The sequence below is a fragment of the Bacillus rossius genome, chromosome 2 (assembly GCF_032445375.1).
Source record: "Bacillus rossius redtenbacheri isolate Brsri chromosome 2, Brsri_v3, whole genome shotgun sequence".
NCBI lineage: Eukaryota > Metazoa > Arthropoda > Insecta > Phasmatodea > Bacillidae > Bacillus > Bacillus rossius.
In genome coordinates, this window is record NC_086331.1 from 11,663,842 (window position 1) to 11,690,758 (window position 26,917).

The 26,917-nt window shown below is 41.3% G+C and overlaps 1 protein-coding gene across 3 annotated transcripts in view; it reads left to right on the plus strand.

The window, feature by feature from the left end:
- Window positions 1–26,917, plus strand: part of LOC134529102 (SH3 domain-containing protein Dlish) — a 49,883-nt gene that overhangs the window by 9,736 nt on the left and 13,230 nt on the right. For 2 of the 3 annotated variants that reach the window (XM_063362834.1, XM_063362836.1), the window contains exons 2-5: window positions 11,649–11,839; window positions 14,288–14,525; window positions 18,475–18,620; window positions 20,423–20,612. In XM_063362834.1, coding sequence (XP_063218904.1) covers window positions 11,649–11,839; window positions 14,288–14,525; window positions 18,475–18,620; window positions 20,423–20,612 — 765 coding nt within the window. The remainder of the gene's footprint in view (window positions 1–11,648; window positions 11,840–14,287; window positions 14,526–18,474; window positions 18,621–20,422; window positions 20,613–26,917) is intronic. The other variant, XM_063362835.1, reaches the window with a different exon arrangement.

Genomic DNA, 26,917 nt, shown 5'->3' on the forward strand with positions numbered 1-26,917 from the left:
TGGGGTACACCAGAACTAACTATATGTAGATTAGATTTAATATTATTAATTGAAACATAAAAGATTCTATCTAATAAATAGCTATTGAACCATTTTAGATATTTATTGCTTAATCCTATATTTGATAATTTTGTTAGTAAAATACAGTGGTTAACCGTGTCAAAAGCCTTGGCTAAGTCAAAGTAACATGCATCAACTTGACCCCGCGTTATTACTTCTGAATAAATTGGGTTAACAAAACTAATTAAATTAGTAGTAGTAGATTTCCCCTTCCTAAACCCATGTTGACAGTCGGAGAGTCTATTTTTAAGATTGAATTCAAGATCCTTACATATAATTTTGTCAAATACTTTAGCAAATCCATTTAAAAGTGATATCGGTCTGTAGTTTGCAACATTAAGTTTACTCTTTTTCTTATGTACAGGTATTACCTTTGCAATTTTCCATTTTTTGGGGTAAATTCCGCTATTTATACTAGTATTGAAAATAAAGTTAAGTATAGGGGCCAGAATAACAGCACATCCTTTTATAATAAAATTTGGAATACCATCAGGCCCAGTTGACATAGTGGATTTCAATGATTTAATTCCCCAAAGTACAAGGCTCTCAGATATGGTAGTCATAGGAATAGAGCACTTACTGTTTTCAGAAATTGAGTAGTTTAAATTATTTGTAGGAGTTACATAAATACTGGAAAAATGATGTGCAAAACTGTTAGCAATAAGTACTGGGTCATTGGTAACATTATCATTGATTTTAAGAGATAATTTCTGTCTGTATCCTTCTTTCATAATTTTTACATAGCGCCAAAATTTTTTTGGATTTTTTTTAACTTTATTGTTAAGATTTTGTAGCCAAAAATTTTTGTCCCGAGAAATGAGACTTTTGGCCTCTCTACGATATTGAGAAAATAAATCATAGTAATAGGGGTTCATATTTCTTTTATATAACTTATGGAAATGTTTTTTGGATTTTAATGTTTCTATAAGTTGTTTGGAGTACCAATGCGGGTAACTGGACTTTTTATTTATTTTATTCGGGATGTAGTTCTTGATGTAGTTAATCAAAGTAGTAGTGAGAGAATCAACCATTAGATTAACATCATCAGATTTGTACAGTGTAGACCAGTCATGTTCTTTAATGGCCATAAATAGACTTAAATAATCACCTTTTTTGTAGTCCAGATAAGAAGACGTAGTATTAACATCCCTTGTTAATATATCCATTTTGATATTAATTATGATAGCAGGATGATAAATATCTTCTGTAACAAGAGGATTTAATGATTTGCTGACCAGACAATATTGTAAATTAGAGAAACAAAGATCTAAAAGATGGATGGGCTGCTGAGTATAATTGAATTGAGACAAGCCTAAACCTGATGTGAAATTGCATATAGCCATAGCTTTGGCTGATAAGCCTCTATAATTTATACTATCAGACTGAGAATTTAGCCAATGTATACCAGGCACATTGAAATCACCAAGTATAATAACATTATCTAAACAATTTGCAAATTTTTCTTCGAGATCTTCAAAGTAGGACTGGTAGGTTGCCGTTGAAGTATCAGGAGGAATGTTGGTATGTGATGTTTTGACCTTAACCCAAATAGATTCAATTTCATGATGCTTAGTTATCTTAATCGAGAAAGCAGAATTGAATTTTTGCTTGTTGATAGCAATTAAAACCCCACCCCCTCTATTTTTATATGTTAATTTTGCGTTTCTATCATTTCTAAAAATCAAATATCTATCGTCAAAGTAATGTGAATCAATACAATTATTATTAAACCAAGTTTCAGTTAGGCAAATAATGTCAAAATTATTAATAGCTAAATTATTATAAAATTCTATTGATTTAGTTCTCAGTCCTCTCACATTTTGGTAAAGAATTTCCCACTCACACAAGTCCAGTATGCGGAACACGGGTTTCAATGTGCTCCTCCAGGCACCGGGATATGATCTTGGACAGAAGAATTTAATGCAGAGTTGGTTGTTTCATGGTTATTGAAGTTTTTATCAGCTTTCTTGAATATTTGATCCGGGAATAGCTTACCATAAAATGGGCTGATAAGGCAACCGCTGGGCCAGAAAACTGTATTGTGTATCATGTCAAAGTCTTCTTCTAATACTGATACATGGAAAGATGCATAGGTGTCATATTTGGATCGTAGTTTAACGACTTTCAGTTGTGATAGATTAAGATCACTGGTTATATAATCAACAACTTCTTTTTCTTCAACTGATGGGTCAAAACGGGTTACAAATTGACGTCGTACCTCCGTGCCTCTGGGTTAAAGCCCGGATCACAGCCCTGTCCGCAGCGCGCCGCGGCTTTGGGAATGACGTCACTTCCGCTCCGTGCGTGCGAGAGCAGTGCGCCGGCGTCCTGGTCTCCAGTCCCGTGCGAGCCACCTTCGAGGCTAGACGCGGCCGCGAGACGCTCCATAAACTCGCCGCTATTATCGCTTTTGGATTCTGTTCTATAGTGTGTATAATCTCTTTTTTATCGTTTTCTTTACCGTGTGCGTGAGTGTTGTTTTGTATCTGGCGTGTCCGCGGGCCAAAACACGTGGACTAACACAACTAGCCTGCACCGCACATTTCTCCAGCGCGCGACGTCCCTCGGCAGCTACACGGGCCGGACGGTCCACCCCTGCCTCCCCGCAGGAGGCTGCTCTACGCGAGAGAGCTGGCGCCGGGCAACACTAGAAAACGGCCGAGCGACGTCCGCCACGTCTCCACGCATTCTACGGAGGCGGGTACGCGACATTTGGCGCCCGTATGTGTGGCGAACTGCAAGTCCACAGGAGAGCGCGTGCAGTGCGGGAAAAGAGTGTACAGTGAGTGATCAGACAGCGTGAAAATCCACCTGGGACAATGGATGGATTCACTTATTCACCTAGACAGTACTTCTGATCTCATCAACGCGAGGACGCAACCATTCCTTTCCCACGTTTTCAACACCTATCAGTTTCACGGTTCAGCTGATAACGCATCGCCGTCTCCCGTCCCGCAACCGGATTATATTTCCCGTCGATTCACCACCACCCCCCTCCAACGGGATAACGCACCGTGGTACCCCCTCCTTTTTCACCCTTTCGCCGTTCTGCCATCGGTGATCTTCGGGGCGCGCCGGCGGTGTTCGGGCGGGCGCGGTGATAGCCTGCGCGGGCAGGCTGCGCAGACGGAGCGGCCACGTGGGCCCCGTGTTTGTAAACAATGCTGCCGCGCGGGTTGACAGTTACGTGCGCGACGTGTCAGCTACCGAAAGGAATGGACCTTGTGACAGGAGAGTGGCAGTGTCGGAACACGTGTACGTGCGCGCCACTGAGGCGCAGTGAGGTGAAGACAGAAACTGCTGAGGGTGTGTTGTTATGGGACAGGGATACATCATCAGAGCAGATGCATAGGCATGGTTGCTACAGGACTAGAAAACCGGGAAAACCGGGAAATGTCAGGGAAATTAAAATGGTCAGGGAATTCCGGGAAATGTCAGGGAAAAAGTCTACGAATTCTGGAAATTTTAAAGTTGCTTATAATTCAAACAAAGCTTTGTTTTGATGCGCTCGTACCGCTACCGAACGACTCCGCTAAAAGGCTGCTGCTTAAGGCACACGGCAACTGCAACATTTTTTTTATACTTGGTCTACGATTGTCCGTTGCAATAGGCTGTTACAACCACCCACCATAACTTCTGGCCAATCCAGGCACTCGTTTGTTCACTAGCGAACCCGGCCTTCATTTGTTCGTGTTTTGATCCTTTTTAATTTGCCCTTGAGACTTTGTGTTTTGTTCCGTTCCATGAAGTGAACTACAGAACGGGCATGGCGTCGTTTATCTTATGAAGGCTATTTTCACGTGGAATAAAGTGACTTCAAAGCTTATTACGTGAATTTAAAGGCGTTGTTTCGGGTGAAGTTGGTTTTTGATGCGATCATAAGAAAATAAAGTGCATTTTGATAAAGAAGCAATACCAATTCTCATTTTGAAAACTACCAAGCTGATACGAAAACACGTGGCTTTTGTGTGCGGTTATGTTTTTGTATTTTTTCTAACTATTTTTTTAATTACTTTTTTTTTTCAACCATTATAATCCGTGAGTTCTGTTGCGTGACACTTACATTGTGTATAAAAAAATATGCATAACTAAACATGTTTTTCACCAGAATCGTTAGTTAACATTGTAAGAATGTAAGAGTATTGCATGTTGTAATGCTGCTATTGTAATTCTCTAAGTAGGCCCGTTATATTTCTAGGTGTGAATTTGTAATAGTTTTTGTATTTGTGTAGTAATATTTTTTAAGAATTTATAAACAATAATTTTTTAACCTAACTTGAAAATATTAATATGTACTTTTTTTTTTAGCTTAGAGATGTCGAAGAAAATTACTTTTAAGGAGAATTGGCTCAAGGAGTCACAGTTTCAGCATATCAAACCCTCCGCTAAAAACATAAATTCTGCGTACTGCACTTTGTGCTACAAAAGTATTCAACTCAGCAATATGGGCCGAATAACTATCACCAGTCATGTTGAAGGAAAAAAACACATTTGCAATTCTGCTGTCAAAATAACACAATAAAAAAACCTTATTTTACCTCGTTGAAATGTTTATATTACATTTAATCATATGCACGTTAATATTTATGGTATGTAATTCATAAGAAAGTCAGGGAATTTTTCTCTTAAATTTCTGGAAAACAGGGAAAAGTCAGGGAATTCTAAGATTCTATTTCTGTAGCAACCATGATAGGGTAGCCCCGAACACAGCGAGTGCCGTGTACCGGGAAAAAGGGGGATGTGACGAGTGTAGAGGCTGCTCGGGCAACCGCGTCGGGTCGATGTTACCGAACCAGAATCCACCGTCGCCGAACCTAATTGACTGGGACACACCTACGAACTCGGCAGCGCCGCCAGTCGCGTACGCTGTGCGGGTTGCCACAGGGGCTGGGCGTATAGTGCTGCCAGAGTTTAGCGGGCTCGTGCACGAAGACCCACGGGAGTTTGTGCGGTGGTGTGAGAGGCGCATGTTACAGTGCAGTGTGCCGGTAGAGGAGTGGACCCAGCGCACAAGCGAACAGTTGCGTGGTCGAGCTCGTGAGTGGTGGACTGTGTGGGGGCGATACGATATGCAGTGGCGGGAGTTCTCCACGCGTCTCATGCAGCGATTTGATGACCGCCAGGCAGTCTTGAGCTGCAAGGCCCGTTTCTACGGCGAGGCGCAGAGGGACACGGAATCGGTGGAGAGATTCCTGGCGGGCAAGTTGCAGCTATATTGTCGCATAGCCCCAGGGGAAGCGCCGGAGCAAGCGTTGCCGGACGTGACCGCGTTAGTGCGGGAAGAATTACAACCCTTCCTCAGGCCGTATTGCAACGGGTCTGTTGAAGAATATGTGCGACAGGCCGTAGCCACGGAGGGCAACCTGCAGCGCCTTCTGGGGCGACGGATAACTATGACCACTCCCGGACGAGAGCCCAGACACGAGTACAGAGCGCCTGCTCTCCCAGAGGGAGACATGCAGCTCGAACGTCCACGGCAGATGGTAGCACGGGCAATCGAAGGCCCACCGAGTGGCAGACGACAGACCACCGCACCAGAGTGGCGGAACGCGGGGAATCGGCGGGACGGAGGCCGACCACCCCAGTGTCGCCTTGGATGCCCGCAGGACACGTTCCATTGGCACCAGGACTGCCCAAGACAACAATAAAAACAACAACAACTGGCGGGAAACGGGCAGCAGGGGGTGTAGGACCAACAGTTCTGCCCCCCACACCACCTAACCTCCTTCCCGAAGCCACGGCCGAGACACGCATAACACTGGGACAGCTCACTACCCCAGACGACCGGCTGATGCGGGTACCCGTCACTCTGAACGGGAGACCGACGGCTGCTCTCGTAGATACAGGTGCGAGCCACGTGTTCGTGGCCCAACACTTAGTGCCGCCAGCGGACGTCACACCGAGACGCTGTGCACTGCGTCTGGCCACGAGCACCGGAGTCGGGACAGCCATCGGGGACGCCATCATAACGGTGAGTGTGAGGGAGCTGGTTACCCAGACGGCAGCAGTTGTAGTAGAGGGACTCAGGGAGGACCTAGTGCTGGGACAGCCTTGGTTGGTAGAGCATGACACAGTGATAGCGCCGGCCTCTGGGCTAGTGAATGTTGGCAAACATGAGCGCCTGGCAGTGTATGCACTAGGTAGAGCACCACCTCCCCCGAGAGAGCCCACGAAGTTAGAAGATGTGGACAATGATGTACCCCCAGAGTATCAGGATGCATTCAGGCGGCTCATAAGGGAAAGGCAGAGCATCTTCGCCACTGCCGACCCACTCAGGCGCACAACGGTGACAGAACACCGAATCCCCACTATGCACGACCAACCAGTGTATGAGGCCCCCAGGGGATATGGTTTCCGCGAGCAACGGGTGATACGTGAGCAAGTGCACGAAATGTTGCGAGATGGTGTCATTGAACCCTCCAACAGCGCATACAACTCACGCATCGTCCTTGCTGCCAAGAAGGATGGGACCATGCGCTTCTGTGTGGACTTCCGTCCCCTGAATAGTGTCACCATTAGTTCTCCACCACCGCAGATCAGTGTGGACGAGGCCTTGGCAGGCCTGGGCAATGCACGAGTGTTCACGACCCTTGACTTACGTTCGGGGTATTGGCAGGTGCCAATACACCCAGGTGACAGAGAAAAGACTGCGTTCACGGTGCCCGATGGTAGACGATTTCAGTTCTGTGCCATGCCCTTCGGGCTCAAGTGCGCGCCGGCCACATTTCAAGCTATGATGGCCCGCGTACTGGAAGGGTACATTGGCCAGTTCGTGACAGCCTACCTCGACGACGTGATTGTGTACTCCAAGACCTGGGAGGACCATGTGCAGCACCTGTCCCTGGTCCTGGAGCGGCTCCAGATGCACCACTTGACCTGTGCCGCACAGAAGTGTCACATTGGACGGAGAGAGGTGGAGTTTTTGGGGCATGTGGTGGATGCTGAGGGAAATCGTCCGCACCCGATGCACCTGGCGAAAATTGCAGAAGCTGAACCACCTAGAACCCGCAAGCAGTTGCAGAAGCTCTTGGGCCTCGCCAACTGGCTGCGGAACTATATCCCGCAGTTCTCCACGCTCACTGCCCCTCTGACAGATCTTTTGTCACCACGACAGCGCTACCACTGGACACCGGCTGCACAGCAGGCGCTGGACAGCTTGAAGGCGGCTTTTCTCCGATGCCACACTCTGTCACGGATAAACCCCGAGAGGACGCTGTACGTGCAGACGGATGCGAGCGCTGAGGGGGTGGGCGCGGTGCTATATCGAGACGAAAATGGGGACAGGTGCATAATCGACTACGCCAGTGCCAAGTTCGGCCACGCGGAACGGAATTACCACAGCAATGAACAGGAGTGCCTGGCTGTGGTATGGGCACTGAAGAAATCCCGTCCCCACCTCGAGGGTAGGCAATTTGTATTGCGCACGGACAACCAATGCCTCACATGGTTGCGGACCCTCCAGGGGCGGAAAAGCAAACTCGTGAGGTGGGCGCTGTTTCTACAGTCGTTCGACTTCGTTATGGAGCACGTTCCAGGAGTAGAAAACGAGCTGCCGGATGCCCTGTCACGGGACCCTGAGGAGGGATCGTGCCTGAAGGACGAGGTATCTTGGGACGAGATACTGCCACCTGGCCGTGAGACGATCACCACCACCCAAGGGACCCAACCTGCCGCCTGCTTGCTCTAGGTGTAGACGACGACCCGCCTCCTGCGGACATGGTCGAGCTGAAACGTCGGGTGCACGATGCCCAACGCACCTCTCAGGATGCTGAGCGCAGACGCGCGAAGCAAATAGCGGAACCATGTGAGACCTGGACTACGAGGGACGGTGTGCTCTACATACGAGGACTGGGACCCGATCAGGAGTGGCGCACCTATGTCCCACCGGAGGCACATGAAGCAGTGTTGCGCTTTATGCATGATCACGACCTGGCCGGACACCCTGGGGCAGACCAAACACGGCGGGCGGTCGGTCAGCACTACCACTGGCCCAGCATGGCCCGGGACGTGCGGGAGTACGTGAGGACTTGTGAGATGTGTCAAGAGCGGAAAGCGCGGCGGAGCGACGGGATGGAGCAACAACAGCCTCGCATTCCCACTACCCCTTTCCAGTCCGTCGCGCTGGATGTCATGGGGCCATATCCCCGCACAGCCCGGAGCAAGAGATTCCTGGTGGTAGTGACAGATCTCTTTACCCGTTGGGTAGAAGCTTACCCCACCAGCAATGTACGGGCCAACACCATTGGGACAATATTGCAAACGGAATTCTTCCCACGTTGGGGCTACCCGAGAGACCTGCTGACGGACAATGCCAGCCATTTCGTCGGGAGGCAGTGGCGGGAGATGTGCAACTCGTGGCACGTCGAACACCGGACCACACCTGCCTACCACCCCCGAGCCAACCCGACGGATAGGCGAAACCAAGAGTTGAAAGTCCAGATGCGCATAAGGCTGGGTAGCGACCATACTAAGTGGGACAACCATCTTGCAGAGGCTCTGTTTTGTATCCGTCGCAGAACCAATGCAGCCACAGGAATGACCCCGGCGGAAATGGTCCAAGGCCACAATTTGCCCTTGCCAGGAGAATGGACAGCCCACAGGGTAGCCGATGAAGAAGAAGATCCAGAGGAGCGCCGTCAACGGCGAGAGGCAGAAATGACAACAGCGCTCGAACACCAGAGGGCCTATACTCGCCAGATAACACCGCAGACGACCCGAATGCCACCGGAACTCCAACCTGGAGAACTGGTATACGTGCGCACGCAGCCTCTGTCCAGCGCGCCGAAGAACTACAGTGCCGGGTTGAGCCCCAGATGGTCGGGACCACACCCGATCCTTAAACGGCTAAGTAGGAGCACCTACCTAGTCCGCCTTGATGGACGGCGGGCGCGAAAAGTGCACCGAGACACCATACGGAGAACATCAGTCCCAGGAGAAAATTTGGTCTCTGAAGATGTCACCCTGGTAGAAGTGGACGAAACGCCTACTTCCGACGACTCGATCACACCCCGAGGCATGCGGGGCCTGTTCCATGCCACCCCCAGCCCCGAAACAGCGACCCTGGAAACAGCAGGAAGCTCGGCCACAAGTCCGAGGCGACGCCGTCGGAGACGCACGACGCGGACACAGATCGATGACGTCACCGGGAAACCCGAGGCGGGCGCCGATGCGGCGGGCGAACAACCTCTGGTGACCGAGCCGGACGAGGAGGAGGCAGATGAGCCACTCTCCCCCACCCGAGGTGGATGGGGACATGGTGCCTCCCTCGCCGATGCAGAGTTCAGAGTCACAGTCGAGGAGCCGGCTGAGACGACCCCGAGACGCAACCGGCGACGTCGGCGAGCCCCACGTTACTTGGCAGACTATGTCACAGGCTCGGAGCTGGACGCGTTTGTGTACGACAACCCGGCGAGTACGGGGCGAGAAAGGCGGCCCTAACTCCAACGACCGCCATGGGAGAGGGCGTCCCGATCCTGCTGCCTCGGGTGGAAGCACGGACGGCATTGACCCGGGCTTATCCAGGGGGGGGCATCTGACGTCGTACCTCCGTGCCTCTGGGTTAAAGCCCGGATCACAGCCCTGTCCGCAGCGCGCCGCGGCTTTGGGAATGACGTCACTTCCGCTCCGTGCGTGCGAGAGCAGTGCGCCGGCGTCCTGGTCTCCAGTCCCGTGCGAGCCACCTTCGAGGCTAGACGCGGCCGCGAGACGCTCCATAAACTCGCCGCTATTATCGCTTTTGGATTCTGTTCTATAGTGTACATAATCTCTTTTTTATCGTTTTCTTTACCGTGTGCGTGAGTGTTGTTTTGTATCTGGCGTGTCCGCGGGCCAAAACACGTGGACTAACACAACTAGCCTGCACCGCACATTTCTCCAGCGCGCGACGTCCCTCGGCAGCTACACGGGCCGGACGGTCCACCCCTGCCTCCCCGCAGGAGGCTGCTCTACGCGAGAGAGCTGGCGCCGGGCAACACTAGAAAACGGCCGAGCGACGTCCGCCACGTCTCCACGCATTCTATGGAGGCGGGTACGCGACAAAATAATGCTTTTGTTTTTTTGAAAGCTGGTTTTGAAACTGTTTTAAGAGATGAGATGTTCCTCATCCCAACTTGTATTTTTTATTTCTTTTTGTTGTCAGACTCAGGCTGGTTTACGTAGCTACCGTTGGATTTGTTCTTACGTGAATAATGCACGGTGGTAAAACCTTGCTCATCAGTAGTCCGCTTGTTAGGAGAAGTGCTTACTAAGTTGCTTGCATCAGTGTTGCTTGCAACACGGGAAAAGTGCTGACTTGTAACGAGGTCAGCCGCACGTTCAACCGGTGCGGCGACAGATGTGTCAACTTTCTTTTTCTGTTCAATTTTCTTTTGTTCTGTAACTTGACTATAAGTTTTATTGGTTTTCTTTGGCTCAGTTGGAAGATTTTTTTCATTTTTTATCTTGAACACTTCTTCAATGATCTCAGATGAATACAGCATGAGCAGACATGGCCGATATATTCACGGACTTTATTCAGGTTAATTTAATCAGACGTAAACATTAGAGTATTATTTACGAAATTTCAGATGATATTATACAAGTATAAAATATTTTACTTATTCTAGCATTACAACCTCTTCTCCCGCGAAATAGCCATTATTGAAATATTTAAAATACTTAATTTTTAATATTTTATTTCATCATGATTATTTTCCATATTACAAAGAAAGGTTTTTTTTAGTCGAAACCTGTTAATATTTTAGACTGCTCCGTTTGTATTAGCTTTAAAATACCAGTATGTGTTTCCAGTTGTTATTAAAATTCAAAAGCTGAGGCAGCGACTGTAAGTGCTGCTATCTTGTGGCAATCGCATCAACTATTTGTTCAATTGTAGCAACTTTATATCGTTCCAGCCTACCAATATAAATGCACCTAACTTGCTTTGACTGCTGCCGCCTGTCGTCGCAGATTGTAAACGTATCAAGTTCGGTTCACGTGAACAAAGATCGTGTAGTACCAGTATGTGTTGGCGCAACGTTTAGAGCAATGATCCTTGGCTCATTCTTTGGCAAAGATCGTCAAATCATAGATCGAAGAGCAGAATGCTGCAACTGGCCATAAGCAGGTTATTACAAATATTCGTGTAGAGGTCAGTGAATAAACAGGTGTTAAATTAAAAATAAATAAGATATTTTTGAACTTTGTACATGTTCAAGTAAAATGAATTATTATAAAATGATTGAGGCTATTACCCAACTTCTCCATGTATCTAGTTTTCAACATGTTTTTTTGAATTAAGTTTCTTCTTTATGATTAAATAATTACCAGAAAAAGGGAAGAAATATCTGTTATGACATTATCCTTTATTTGTAAATCTACAGAAGTAACTCTTGCCAGGTGGACAACAAGAAATAGTTTTAAAATAAAATTAAAGTACGTTGTGAGGAAAGTTGCTGTATTAATTCGTTAATGTGGTGAAACACTCCTTTTTAATTAAATCAGTACAGGAGGTTCGTGTATGTGAACACTGGTTGGTGTAAAGGGGTGTTTGCAGCTGGGGAATGCAGCAGGTGGTAAATGACGCTGGCATGTTGGGTTGTTGTGCACAGCTGCCGGCGATGTCGACAAAGACCTGGTCCGTGCCCCAGGCATGGGGCGAATAACAGGCAGTGCCTCCATTGAAACACTGGTGCGTGTTGGCATCGAAAAGGAAAACGGGCTTGCCCCGGATAGCAAAATGGTGGTCCTACACGACTTCACTCCTTGCGTGGATGACGAACTAGAAGTTAAGAGAGGACAGGTGAGTGGACAAAATATTATGTATGGAAGCGTTTAACACTGGGGGGGCTGAATTGTATCCCCTTGGAAAGGGTACCTTTCAGACTTATGGTGGTGGTAGTGTAGCTGGGTAGAAACTGGAAAGGTACCCTTTCCGATTTCTTAAAATGTTTCGGTTTTAATGCAAATGTGCACTGGAAAGGTATCCCCTCGGAAAGGGTACCTTTCAGGATTTTCTGTACAATGACACAGCAGAAAATAAACTGGAAAGGTACCCTTTCCATTTTCTTAAAATGCATATTATTTTCTGCTTTAAAATCCTGAAATTTATCCCCTTGGAAAGGTAACCTTTCCAGTTTGCGACATGTTTGTGCTCGGAATGGTTAGGTTAGTTTAGGCTAGTTTAGGTTAAGTTAGGTTAGTTTAGGTTAAGTTAGGTAAGGTTAGGTTAGAGGGGATAACTTTCACGATTTTAAAACAGAAAATAATATGCATTTTAAGAAATCGGAAAGGGTACCTTTCCAGTTTTTTTTCTGCTGTGTCATTGTACAGAAAATCCTGAAAGGTACCCTTTCCGAGGGGATACCTTTCCAGTGCACATTTGCATTAAAACCGAAACATTTTAAGAAATCGGAAAGGGTACCTTTCCAGTTTTTTTTCTGCTGTGTCATTGTACAGAAAATCCTGAAAGGTACCCTTTCCGAGGGGATACCTTTCCAGTGCACATTTGCATTAAAACCGAAACATTTTAAGAAATCGGAAAGGGTACCTTTCCAGTTTCTACCCAGCTACACTACCGCCACCATAAGTCTGAAAGGTACCCTTTCCAAGGGGATACAATTCTGTCGTCCCTTAACACTGAGCACTTAACAAAACAGCTAAGAGCCAACATCAACAACACAGTATGACCTATGTGATTTCAGTTTATTTACTTAGTTTGGGATACATATTATTGAAATACTCTTGTTTATATCCAGTATGAAACTTTGCATAATGGAATAAATTTGAAATGGTAAACCACAAAAACCTTGTTTGTACTTGTCTAGTGTCAGCCAATTTAGCAGTTTAGGTCCCCTGACTGTTTAACTGGTACTCAAAATCCACAATAAAAAAATATTTGTTAGGTACCATAAAAGTAAAACTAATAATTTTATATGGCCATGCTTGATGATTAAAATGCTAAAATTTTTGCAACATTTAAATTAATGCAATATTAAATTGAACTCAATTTTAAATTAATAAATTACAATCACTATAAAAAACCATTCTGTTGAACATTGACCAAGCTATATGCATCTTACAATACAATTTATAAGTATTGTAAGAATAATAGTACATTTATTCCATAATTAGTAACAAATATACTACTTAGCAAAAAAGAAATGAGTCAACTTAATACCTTTTAAAACAAATTGCCTTTCATAATACGTAATGAAAATAAGTGGTGTCATCCATTTCTTTTGCTTCTTGACTTATTTACAAAATAAAATGTAATTCAAAATACTATCCGATGGTGGGGTATAAATGGCCAAAATGTGACTTGTTACAGCTTAACCTGAGATTGTTTTAACATAATGGGGGTGTTAACTAGAAGCAAAGATGCCAAGAATTGAATGGAAATGGTTAGCATTTTCATAAAATGCTTTTGCGATGGTACACTGCGAACAATTCCAATAATTGCATTAAATTATGACTTGACAGTTTTCTGCATGCAGCGATCTAAGGATACATGCTGTAGTAGTGTATTTTTCATTAGCATATTATTATTGCATTTAGTTGAGAATGAAACTAACCTCAATTTTTTTATTCATCCAGTCAGTACAGAAAAAGTATTCCTGTGTTAGTGAAATATGCAAGAATGAGAGAGCTACCAGTTTATCTTCATCAATATCTGTTTCTGATCAAATGTATGAAAGAAATAGAGTGCACTCAAACAAAACATATGTTGTGTACACCGTGCTCATTAGGGAATGTTCAGTTTGTGGTGTTATATGAGATGAAATTCCATGCAGCTTCATGGGTTTGGTTTAAACCATTTGCAACTACGTATTTGTGACATGCTTCATCATGTGTGCAGTTAGTAGACACAACAGCCTGTGCTCATGCTGTTCTTTTGGCTGTTCCAAGTTGTCGTCAACCACTGTGACTAGTACAGTGTGTGGCTGGCAGGCTGGGCCTGTAGTAAACTATGTTACAGGAGAGCGGAGTCAACAGCCCAGTGATAGTTCAGGGCTCTGTCCAGCAATTGGCTGACTTTGTTGTACTCTTTCTGAATTGGTGCACTGTAGACCAAATGTTCGTGTGTGTTTTTCACTTTGTTTGGTGCCATGCATAACAATTTGAAAGGAAGATACTGTAATTCCCAAACAGCGTGAACATGTGTACTACGCAGTGTATATTTAGGTTTGATGTGTAATTGTTATATCGTTGATATCGATAGGTTACATTGAGTGTACGTTTACTTTTCCAGATAGTGAACATCCTGTACCGGGAGAACGACTGGGTGTACGTGATTGCGGCAAACAGTCGCCAAGAGGGCTTCATCCCCCACTCGTACTGCACGCCATACAACTCCCACCTGGGGGAGTTGGCCCTCAGCAACGTGAAGAAGAAGCTGCCTCGGGAGCAGAGGAGTGGGGCCAACTCCTCGCCCGGAGGCCTGGGAGAGGACGGGGCGATCGAGACAGACTTGCAGGAATGCAGAGCAGGTGATCTTTGGTTCCTAAACCTGTGTGGAACTAATGTGAAGGGACTCGGTTGTTAGGTGCTTGAAATCTGAGATTGTAAAAAGTTTTAAACAGCAGCAGTATTTCTCCAATCCATTAAGGAATGAAAATAATTACTAAGAACACTGATACGAGTACGTAAAATACAGTTAAAATATTCCTATTTATTACTCCTTACGAAAGGAAAACTTAGAAATTTAATTATTTCCAGATAGTTGTCGTCGCAAACATAAACCCAAGGGTAGGAAACATTAGAAAACACTGATTTCCTTAATATGTACATATAAATTACACTGAAAAGGTAAATAAATCAAGAGCCTACTCATAAATACAGAGAAATTGCCTTCTTTGTTTCTTTTTAGAAAAGTATTATCAAATCAAAGTTTGCCTTGAGTTGGCTTCAGTTTCCTGCATTGCGGCACGCTCAGTGTTTTGCAGTGAATTCAGACTTGACTGTCTGTGTGAACTGTTTGACATCATAAGGAATCTTTCAATCTCAAGAGAAGTCAAAGTGTCCGAGCACTTCTGGCCTCTGTATCTTTACTGCACCATGTCGTCTGTGAAACATGAGCTTGCACGGTGGCTACATGTCCTTGAATCCTTGAAAAGTGGGAATAGCTCTTGAATTTTATGTGTCCTTGGAACATCTGGAAATGTGTGTAAATTTTTGCATATGTCCTTAAATTTTTAATGTTTCATTAAGTGTTTTTGGTCCATAGCATAGGGTGAAAAAATATAATATTTAATCTGCGTTTTGGTCTGAGCCACGTCTCCATGATAACTAATAAAGATATTGATACATATGCAATGTGTGTTTCTTTGTTAAAGTATTGATGCATATGCATGTGTGTGTGTGTGTCCGCATATCACTGTTTTCATGACTATTTTAAGGTTAATCATTTCTTTTAAAAAAAATGTATTCGCTGTTAATACTTCTATATATTGTGTTAATTTCGAATTTAGGTTAAAATTTACTAGATTATCTATTTTTTTAAGTTCCAGTGAAACAGCACGTAATTGCAGACTTCTGACCAGTTAGTTTTACCGCCACTGAGCAATATGTTTTGTTATTGCAGTGCATTTATACGTTGCATGATAATGTTCTTGAATTTGCAAAACAAGTAAGTGTGTGTATTGTATTCCCTTTTTTTTCTTTAATTTTTCAATATTGCATGACATTTTTTTTAAAGTATGCTGCAAACATATAAATATAATTGTCATGTTTGTTACTGCAATTAAATAATATATTTCATTTACATCTGAACATGGGTGTCATTTTTATTCATTTATTTTTAATATGCCTACCAACAGTTGAAAAATGTTTAAGGTAGGCATAACATACATAGGCTACAACCATCACATAAATAATGCACAACACATTTACAAATACAAACATTAATTATTTTGTCTGTATTCAATAAATAATAACTAGAGACCTGCAAAATTCGCGGGTTCAATGACCTCCGGGATAGACTCTACTGCACTCTACACACTCGGGCAAATTTCCACCTGTTCATTGGCTGCTGACTTGTGAGTCGTCTCGACTGGGTGGCCTGTGATTCAACACTTCTTTGAGCGAGGGTCTTTAATTGGCCCTCATTGCTCCAGATTAACAGTGAACCAGTGGTAGAAGCAGCGCTAAGGTATAATTATTTGAATTGTAGCATATCACGAAATGAATCCGCGAATTTGGCAGGTCTCTAATAATAACATATAAGAACAATTCAAAACAATTATGTACAGTAGGACTCCCGATTATCCGGATGCGAGTTATCCGGTTTGTGGGTTAATTGTGCCATATTTAACTTTCATAAACACAAATAATAATATTTGACTATTTATTTTTGTGATCTATTTATGTTATAGAGCATTTTATGCTGTGATTCAAGAAGAAAAATGCTGCTAAACATAGTTCATACATAGCTGGTAAATGTTAGTAGGCATCATGAACTTCATAACTGCTAGAGCAAATTATAACTGCACCCCTGTAAGCCGCGCGCACTTGTGTGCCACATGATCTTGTGAACCGCGCTGAGGTTGGTGCCGGCACGGCGTGGTTGGTCAGTGACTGGCCGGTGAAGTCGCAACGTAGCCGTATTTTCTTTTTGTAATAATCTTTAGATATTTATGTCTAATAATAAATGCAAATGAGTGGTACTTGACAGTCGAGAAAAATTAAAAATTATCGACCGGCTAGACGTAAAATATGGTAATGTAAGGTACAGCTATGTTTTAGTGATATGTGCTGCAACGTTTTCTGTAAATTACATCTTAACACTTTAGTACTTATTACGTACAACCTTATACAGTGTTTGTCTTTTAAACTAAAAAGTTTTTTTATGACATTGCTTTAACCGGGTTTTTTTTTTTTTTTTTTCCTTCATCACCCTGGATAATCGGAAGTCCACTGTATATGCTTAAATTTGGTTCAGCACTGCAGTGTCTGAACAAAGTTGTTAAGTAATAACAGTATCAACAATTTAATAAAATAGAACATATTAAACAGATAAAGATAGAATGTATAAAGGAATTAGGTTTATAATTTATAAAATCATTATAATAATTTTATATCTTAAGATGTCTTATAGTTGAAAATAGTTTATTGTGTTGATTACATACTGTCACTGAAGATTGATGTATTTTCGTTAGCTGTAATCTGTGGTGGTGAATAAGTTGATAATCTGACTGAGAGGTCACAGTTAAGAGCTTTTTGGATGGTGATCCAGTTACATATACACCCGCCCCTCTAAGTAACGCTCTAATTCGTTCCAGGAAAACAGATCCAAACAGCGCTAATAAAATACGTTTTTCCATAAGAGTGTATGTTAATCATAATAATTTGTTTTCCAATCAGGTAATTGTGCCTGTTCACTACCATTTTAAAGCCACTGCTCCTGTTTACAGTAGAAACATATGTCTAAATACCTACATTTGAAGTACATTGAAATAAATGCTGAATAACATTTTAAGATTAAACAACTACAATTCAATTTTAAAAATTCACTTAACCACATTGTTTTCATAATAGTGCTTGGGCATAACATCTGCAAGAAGGCACTAACAACATTTCTGAGTTATAAAATAATAATTTTATTACTATAGGAGATATAGTTAAGTTATAATAAGATTTTAAATAGCTTAAACTATCATTTTTTATTATTAGAAAGATTATTTAACCTGTTAACGTAACTCCCGACTCAATTGTTTACTAAATGTGTGTCTGTCATTTGCCACTGGTGCATCCTAGTAGGCGCGAGGTAAACTAGCCCTGAAAGCTACTGGCGTTACTCTTCAAAACTGCTGCTCACATTCAGGATGGCTTAAAATAAACTTTGATTGAACACACGGGCTTCGCAGAGCGAATAGCTATTAAGAAAAGAGCAAAATAATGTTTTTTATTTTCACATTATTTATTCGTTGCATTGTATTTAATGCTACACAAGAGCTATAGCGCGTTCATTGAAATAAATTCGCTTAAAAGAAAGACGGCGCTATTTCGAATCTATGACCGCGCTGCTTCAATTCGTGCCGTAAATTATTGGCGTCATTACTTCAGAACAGCTACAGCGTTCCTTCAAGGGGTGGGTGTAGTCAGGTTTGGATTAGGTGGTAAAATATGTTTTCATGTCACAATGCACGGTGTAAACATTTTTTAATGGTGGTCAAACAACCAATACTTGAGGTGGATGGGGCTTCAAATTGAAATTTATTTTTAAGTTTTTATTTGAAATTTGTGTTTGTTTCTTCTCATGCATGTAGTGTTTTGCAACATGCTGTTTAGTTTACATATTTCTGCACATTATTAAATTTGCTTTTGAGAATGGCATAGTTATAAAATATATACCAAATAATTAAGATGATATGTGTATTTCATAGCAAATACAAGATTGGTAGTTGAGAATACAGTAAGTTAATTTTCAATATTTTGTAGGGGCAGGTGGCGACATTTCAGACTGTGAAAGCTATGGCAATAAGAAGACGACAGTGGCCACAACACAGCAGCTCAACATGACGAGCTCGCAAGCCTCGTTGCACAGTGTCTCCTCCTCGCAGCCTGATGTGCATCCCTTTTTCAAGGTGTGGTCTAGTCCCTAGCCTCCCTCCCGTCCCGTTAACAACCTTACTTACCTTGCTTGCTGTTGCAGTTGTGTTTGTAACTTATTGGGGTTGTTGATTGAAGCACTAGATGGGACTTGCAGCTTTAAGGGTGCTGAAGCGTTTCCGCCGGGCAGCGTGGGTGCTTCTGGTTGGCTGTGCCAGGCGTCTGTGGCATGTCCGTGGCAGGCTCGAGTCCAGCTCCGTCAACAACTTGTCATTCGTTACATACAGTCATACAGTAAAGAAAAATGCAACACAAAGAGGATTAGTAGATAATAAAAATGCAAAAAAAAAAGCATAAAAGATGTAATGACATCATAAATTATTTGGTTCACCTGCGGCATTTGATATCAAACAGATTCGATAAAAACTTTAACACTGCAAACTGATAAGATAACGTTAGCCATTATCTAATTTAAAGTATACCTTTGAGGGTTAAAATTAATTAAAACAGATGTTTCTATTTCAAACATATATAGTATTCTTATGTTATAAATATATTTAAATAGTAAAAAAAAATAAACAAATACTGTATTTACCTGAATTTAATGCTACGATTTTGACCAAAACTGTGGGAATTTAATGTGGGGGTCGCAATTTAATCACAAACTTGTACCTTGCCATTGGAAACAGCTTGGTATAAAGTACAGGCTCTGCCTTTTAAATGTGTCACTTATGCCACTTTAGACTGCTGTTAATTACCATTTCTGCCTGTAAACTGCATCACTCAGTCCGGGGCTTCCTGAACCTATGCACAGGTATGACAGCTGACAGCTGACAGCTGACAGATGACAGGTGCAGGATGAAGGAGAGGTGCAAATGGAGTTGGTCTCTGGTTTCTCTCTGCTTGTCTTATGGACTGCAGTCAACAAAATTCTAGATATTTTCAAAAAAATTTTTACAAATTGGTGCTGCCTGGACTACAGCCGTTAAATTGCTCTTCTATATTAAAATTATTGTCCTTCTCAACTGAGGAGTTCTTTCACATGACCTAACCTCCTAACAACGAATCACATAGCATTTCTTATACATAGACCAATCAGATGACACTTTACTTTCTCTTCTCTTACTCTCTCACTCACAGTCTTAATTTCACTCTCTCACACACACAAACTTTCACACAGAATCATACACTCTTTTATTTATTCTCAAACACTCAGTCACACACACATATCGCCCAGCGAGTGGTGGGTAATGGTTGGTGGTCTCAAACCCGTCATTTTTGCTGTGACATAGACAATAGCTTTGCCGATGACTTCGGGCATTACCCACCCCGAGAGTAGCCACTCGTTGGTGGAGGACTCCAACCCATGACCCATGGGTGAGTCGCTCAGCAGACCATACTGCTGTTGTCCGGCCATGTTTCTCCGTCGCACTGACCAGTGCTCTGACCTCTTCTGGTGGTGTTGATCTTCGAAGCGAGTCTCCTAGTGACTCCTGATGGACTGAGTTGCCCTAAATACCTACTTGTTGGCTGCAGTGATCGATAAGACCGAGAACATTCCAATATATCCCCGGAAAACTGTTGGGTTCAACAATCCCGAGTGTATTTCTGATGCATCACACATGCTCATGGGACGTTTCACAGACTTAGTCAGCTGGCTCTGGCGGAGACGTAGCGTGCTTACACCCCGTTACAGTTGAATGTAAAAATTATCATTTTAGATAGTATGTAATGTAAATTCAAAGCCTAAAGGGATGAATACCATTGGTACTTATTTAATGTTTTTCTGACAAGTTGGCTAGTCATCAATCAGCTCATGATACTGTTTTTATTGCAGGACCCGTCCGGACGGTACATTGTGCTGTATACGTTTATCGCAAGAGACGAGAATGATGTCAGTGTGGAGAGGGGAGAGTTTGTCACAGTCCTGAACCGAGAAGACCCGGATTGGTACTGGATTGTTCGCAGTGACGGCCAGGAGGGCTTTGTGCCAAGTGGCTTTGTTTACCCAGCGCACGTGATTCAAGGTACGTTTGCTGCCGTCTTATTGTATACATCTTAAGTGATCTTTAGTTACTAAAATGGTTGGATCAAAAGTAATTTTCGTGAATACTGTATTTATCTGTGCGTGCGTTACACAGTTTATACCAATTTTGAGTTTCAAAAAATATATATATTTGGAACCTTATGCTAGTTTTTTACTTTGGTGATAAAAAAATTAACATGCACTGTGTGCTTCAATATTGAGTAAATAGTAACTAGCGATTTTTGGTTTTTAATAAATATAACCTCATCAGTGAGGAGAATTAGTTTGCACTTGTATGTACCAGCGTTGCATGTGAGGCACCGTGAACTGTGCTCTATGTGGCATCTGCCGCCTGTTTGCCAGCCGGGCTGCCCGAGAAGTGACACAGGCTGCCCTGGAGTTTGGCTGCGGGGAGAGGAAAATATTAAAATAAATCACCCAGAGTTTGTGTGCGTGCGTGCATTTATTATCTCGAGCAGTGTTGATAATTCTCCTTCCTCTTCCACCGTTGTAAATGTCTGTGAGCTGACAACGTACGTACACAATATTCACGTGTCTATCACGGCAGGAGTTCCTGATGCAAATGTGCCTGAACAGTATTGTTTTTGCAAGCTATTTCCTACGCTTTCGTAAATGCTAGTTTTTTTTTTTACAAGGAACTTACGAAGAGTAGTTTGCCGCCTTTCCTCCCTTTGGGTAGGGGGACGGGTAGGAAAAAAAATACAATTTATCGGAGGGAAAAAACTGTGTAAAAAATTGTAATTCTCTCTGTTTTTTTAATACGGGGAAAGGAGTAGTCGTAGGGGGGGGGGGGGGGGATCTGCTACTTCTCTCTCTTCACGTAGCACATAAGTAGAACAGAAAACAGACGTAAGACCGCGCTGTGGCAGCAGTGCCATATTGTTTACGTGCGAATAAGCTGACCCAGAGTACTTAGGCTTCCTTGGTATTTACAACATTCTACCAAAGACAGATATGTGGCACGGCCCATATTGAAGTTTGACCCTTCTGTGAAAATGTTAGGTTTTTATGCCAAAAATTATAGATGCGACCCATATGCAGGTATTACAGCACTTGTTTCTTATAAACATGATCGTGATAAGTTACGATTTTAAGGTTTATTAAAACTTTTTTCTTTCTTTCTAATCAGTATTACAGCTTCACATGGCTTGGACATATAGTCTATTATAATTCAAAATGTGCTGTAGTGAATTTGGGTTATGAGAGCTTGTTAATAAAAATAGTTCATTTTGCATTTATTGTATTGTTTAAGTGAAGCAACTGGAAATCATTACAACATACCTTCCTGATAAATATTATCATTACAAGTTAATCAAAGGTGCAGTAACCTCTCATTTAAGTAAAAATTGAGTTCTTACAACAAAAACTATGCCAACTGCCTCTCCTTTTTTCTTATCCTAGCGCACATTATACCTCTCTGTGATGGTTCACGTAAAATTTTTAATTAAAAACTTTGAAAATTAACAAGGCTCTGGGCTCCAGAGGTGACGTAATACTTGAAATGCGTGATTTGACTGGGTGTCACTGTTATGTGAACATGTTGATAAATAAGTGGGTGGAACCTGTTTGATCACACTGCAAACAAACAAAGCACCGCTGCTATTTCAGTCCTGGTGGAAAGTGCTGGTCTTTATCGCTTATTATCCAAGTCAGACATCGGTATTTATCTTGCGTTACATGAATAAACGCTAGAAAGTCTTAATTCAATTGAGGCTGGGGTTTTTATATGCTTTAGAAACTTTTTTGAAAGGACGTAACAATGTTAGCCATTACTAGTAACATATTAGTAAATTAGTTCATTTAATCGTGTTTCAATACAAATCCGGTGATTTGTGTTTTAAGTTGGACCCAACCAATCACATTTAGTGGATTTTCAGTCCAGGGCTATCTATATTAAAAATCAAGACAGATGCCATCTATATTGAAAATCAAGACAGATCCAGAGCGTATGGCATCTGAAACAACCTTGTACACTGAAATTAAAATTTCAAATTTCCATTAAATCTAAAAAAAATTTTAGTGGTTTTGTTTTAGCATTATGAAACATACTTGATCATATGTAATTTTGGGTTCATAGATTTTTTTTTATATCAATTTGTATAAGTGGGATTTCTTTCATTTACTCCATTCTTTTAACAATGGTTAGCCCTTGTTTCTGCAGCACGTGAGCTGGGAGTTTTTAGAACTATAATTAATAGTTGTAAACTGATTTGTAATTTACCCAAGTGACTGGCTGGAGATAGAGAGATAAGAGTGTGTGTGTGTGAGAATGTTTTGGAGTCATAATGGTGTGGTGTAAGTGGAGTAAATTTTTCATGTACATGTTTTTTATGTAAGAATCATGATCTTTAAAATATTATGTGGTGGTTTTCGTAAATACCCTACAAACAACACCGGGGAGCTAACACCTACTGACATTGCGAGGAACATTAAAGCTCTATCCAGGGAATAAATACAGTGTCAGTTTTTTGATTCAGTATTCGGTGGTTCGGCACTTTTTTTACTTCAGCACCAGTTGTGCCGCCTGTGTTCAAATGTTTTCGGGTGGATTGCAGCTGTTGAACTTGACTGCCAGGTTGCTTAGTTCCTTGAAGAAGACCAATGCTTATCTGCATTTTTTGTTATCTGTAGTTCTTGTTTTAAATACTGTTGTACTGCATAATAATTTTTCTTTGGTATTCCCACTAAAACTATATCGACGTTCAATAATCCGGCAAAATGGCTAATCTGGGAAGGCAGTTGCCCCGAACATGCCTCATTAAGACCTTTCACTGTAGAATCATAAGACATAAGACCAGCAGCATTAGCTCATTCTGATAAACCAAAATGTTTTATTCTGTGTAATTTTTATGGAAATGTGCTAGTTTTATGTTTTTATGAAAGTAGTGCACATTTAAAAAAAAATTATTTGATCAAGTATTTACATTCATCGCTGTGATTTCCCAGCTAGCACCATGTGTCATTGTGCAAGAGTGTTTGATGCCCTGCTTGTTGAGATGTGAAGCACAGCAGAATCATACATTAACTACGAAGATGGAAGACTGTCCACTTAATTCTTGTGGCAATTTTCTCTGAAAAGGTTTTAGCTTTCCAACATAAAAATTGGCACGTTCCTGCTAATAGTAGATTTATTTCGTACTATGTTTAATATTAATCACTCTTTATAAAATTTCACCCTGTGATATGAAAAAGTTGCAAGAAAATTTTTTTTTCTGAAAGGATCCTGAAAAAGTCCAGAAATAGGTTCATCAGGTATTTGCAGACACCCTGATTGCTGTTTCTTACGATTTTTCAAATAACAAACCAGAGGAGTAAATTAGAAGAATAGAAAAACCTAACATAAGTTATGTGTATATTTCCACGCTGAAGTAATGGGATTAATCAATTATACATAACTCTTTTTTCTTCTACTTTTTCTTTAATCTCACGGAGACTACGAGACACTCCTACTTGGCTGCGCCAGAAAATGGATAAAAATCAGAAAGTAATATTGTATTATGCATGGAAAATAGGTTACAAAGACACTGCACAATATATAATTTAATAAATTCCAAAAAAAAATTTTACAGAAACCCAACTATGCAAATTAAAATTTGTACTCCTAATGGCTACATAACAATTTCTAAAACATTTAGTTTTTCCTGTTGTAGATAATTATGTTAAAATGAGTCTTCCGAAAACCTATTAGAAACATATTTTAAATAAAGAAAAGGTGACCACTTATTAATATGTAATAGGCAACAAAGAGTGGGCCTAGGCCTAATGTATACACACACTTATGATTTGGGTCAGTTTTCATTAAATTTGCTTGTTGAACTTGCATAAATTTGTAAAAAAAAAAAATGTTATCCACACACTCAAACTTATCTTAAAATAATAAATATTGAGTGGACATGGTTTCTTTTATACCCATTTCACATTTTAAGACCCTCACCTCTCTATCTTTTTAACAAACTAACAAATATAGAATTTAATGGTCCCAAGATTTACACTTCTCTGTACTTTATGTTCATTCTTTTTTTAAATGTCGCACAGTTATTCTTATTCTAAAGCTCAAAGCTAGTTTCGATGCAGTTTCACCTTGTTTCAGTTTTACCTCCACATCTAATCTTTATGCAAAGTCATTTTCTTTTTAGTTGCTGTGACACAAATTTGACAATGTACCACTAAGAACAGTAAAACTTTGAAGAAAGTGCTATGTTAAATTACAGCACGATTTTCTCAGCTACCAGCCACATGTCCAAGCAGTGAATAACAAGGACAGAATATTTAAGATATTTTTGTCTGTATTTAAGATGATAGGTTGGCAGTAGTAGAATCAATTTGAGTTATTTATAACCATGTGGCGTGAGCATGTTCATTCAGTAGCATTGGCAAGTAACCACACTAACAGCTAAGCTCAAAAAAAAACTAAATGGCAACAAAGTTTTATTTGTGTTTTTGTTAATAAAATAAAGCCATGTGGATGATTTGAAAAATGATTAAATTAAACTGTTTGAATGAGCTAGCTGCCGAATGTCCTTATCACTCGATGAAAGAAAGCTGTATGAAAGTACATAGTTCCATCTAAAAACCAAACAGAATAATGGTAGCTGGCATGCAGTTAATGCACGTTGGCCGTTTTCGAAACAACTCCATTGTTGTCTAGATAACATCATTTAGTCACTTTAAACCCAGACTCTGGACGTAAGTGTTAGGACTGTGATAGCATCCTGGAATGCTGTTCACAGGGCTGCACAATTTCTTATCTCTTCGGCTGCTTTTATTGGCAGTGTTCCACTTACATTCAAGTCATGACTTCGACGTGAATATGATAAATTGGGGGACTTAAATTGAATCATGGAAATTTCTGTATAATAGGGTCTAAACAACATCTACATACTGAAAAAAAAAATTGTGCTTGTAAGTTATGAAGATATTAAATTTTCGCGTATTTATTGTTGAGCAGGTGTCTTGTTGACCACCAGTGGGTCGATAGCTCACAAAGTTCGCAAATAGCTCAACTGCCAGATAATTGAAGGCCACATACATAATGGCGGGACAGTCTCTTTGACCTGTACCGCTGAGCCTATGATGTTCTTCTAATAACACACTCTTTTAGAAGATAGTAGCTGCTTTATTTTGCATACCTACGTTTAAAACAGCAAAAAAAAAAAGACCATCTTGAATGTAATTTTACTTCTAATACAAGACAACCTCCAATATATGATAAATCAAGATTATCTTGAATTTCATATACTAATCATATATAAAAATAACCTCATAGGTAGGGCCACCTGAAAGTGGTGAATAAAAATGAGGTATTTCGTCATTATAAACAGATAAAAGCTGTATAAAAATTTGTTACAAAAACTGAAAAGCGGTGTTAAAAATCAGCAAAAAAAATTACAGACAAATAATATTATTATTTTTTAAAATTATTTTTCCATTGAATTTCCTATACAAATATGCATATATACACTTTATTAACTTTAGAATAGCATATTAAAACTAATAAACTTAGCAAGTAATATATAATGTATTTATATTAAAGCCACTTAATGCATATACCTTGCAGTAAATTTTAAAAATATATACATATACATATATAGGTACATTTTTATTGATAATTTATTTAAAATGTACAACAATGTCCCTAGTATGCTTGAAATGGATGGCCTGAAGTATCAGACTGCAGTTACAAGAATCTAGTCTTTTCGCAGCCACTCCACACGACTGTCGCAATACTTGCACATCATAATTTTACTTCCTTCATCGCAAATAAAAAAGCCATCACTTTTAAATTCCTTTACACGTTCATGCAGAGTTAAAAATTTTGGCATGTTGAACTAACCAACAATTAATTACTTCCAAAAAAATTTTTTTTAATTTCAGAACCTAATGTGTTGCATGGTGATATTGCCTTTTAAAAACATTGTGCTGTATTGGATGGATAACTTACAGTTCAAATAGAAACCACAAGCACAACCTGAAATCTTCCGAAGTTAAACGTTATCTTAGGTTAGGTTGGCGTTATTTAAAATACTTAATGACCGTAAAATAAAAATATTTTAATCCTTTAATTATGGTGCTTTTTTACTTGCGATCGGAAAACTTCGGACAATTCGGGTGAGCGGCTTTCTACATCTGGATAGACACATCTATGCATAGAAAGAGTCTGTGACTCTTTGGTCTAATTTGCAGTATCAACAAAGAAGATGGCGCGTGACTTCGTTAATAATAAAATTTATTACCACAATCGTTTCGACGGATGGTTTTATTTAATTTTTTTCCGGCAGCTTTATA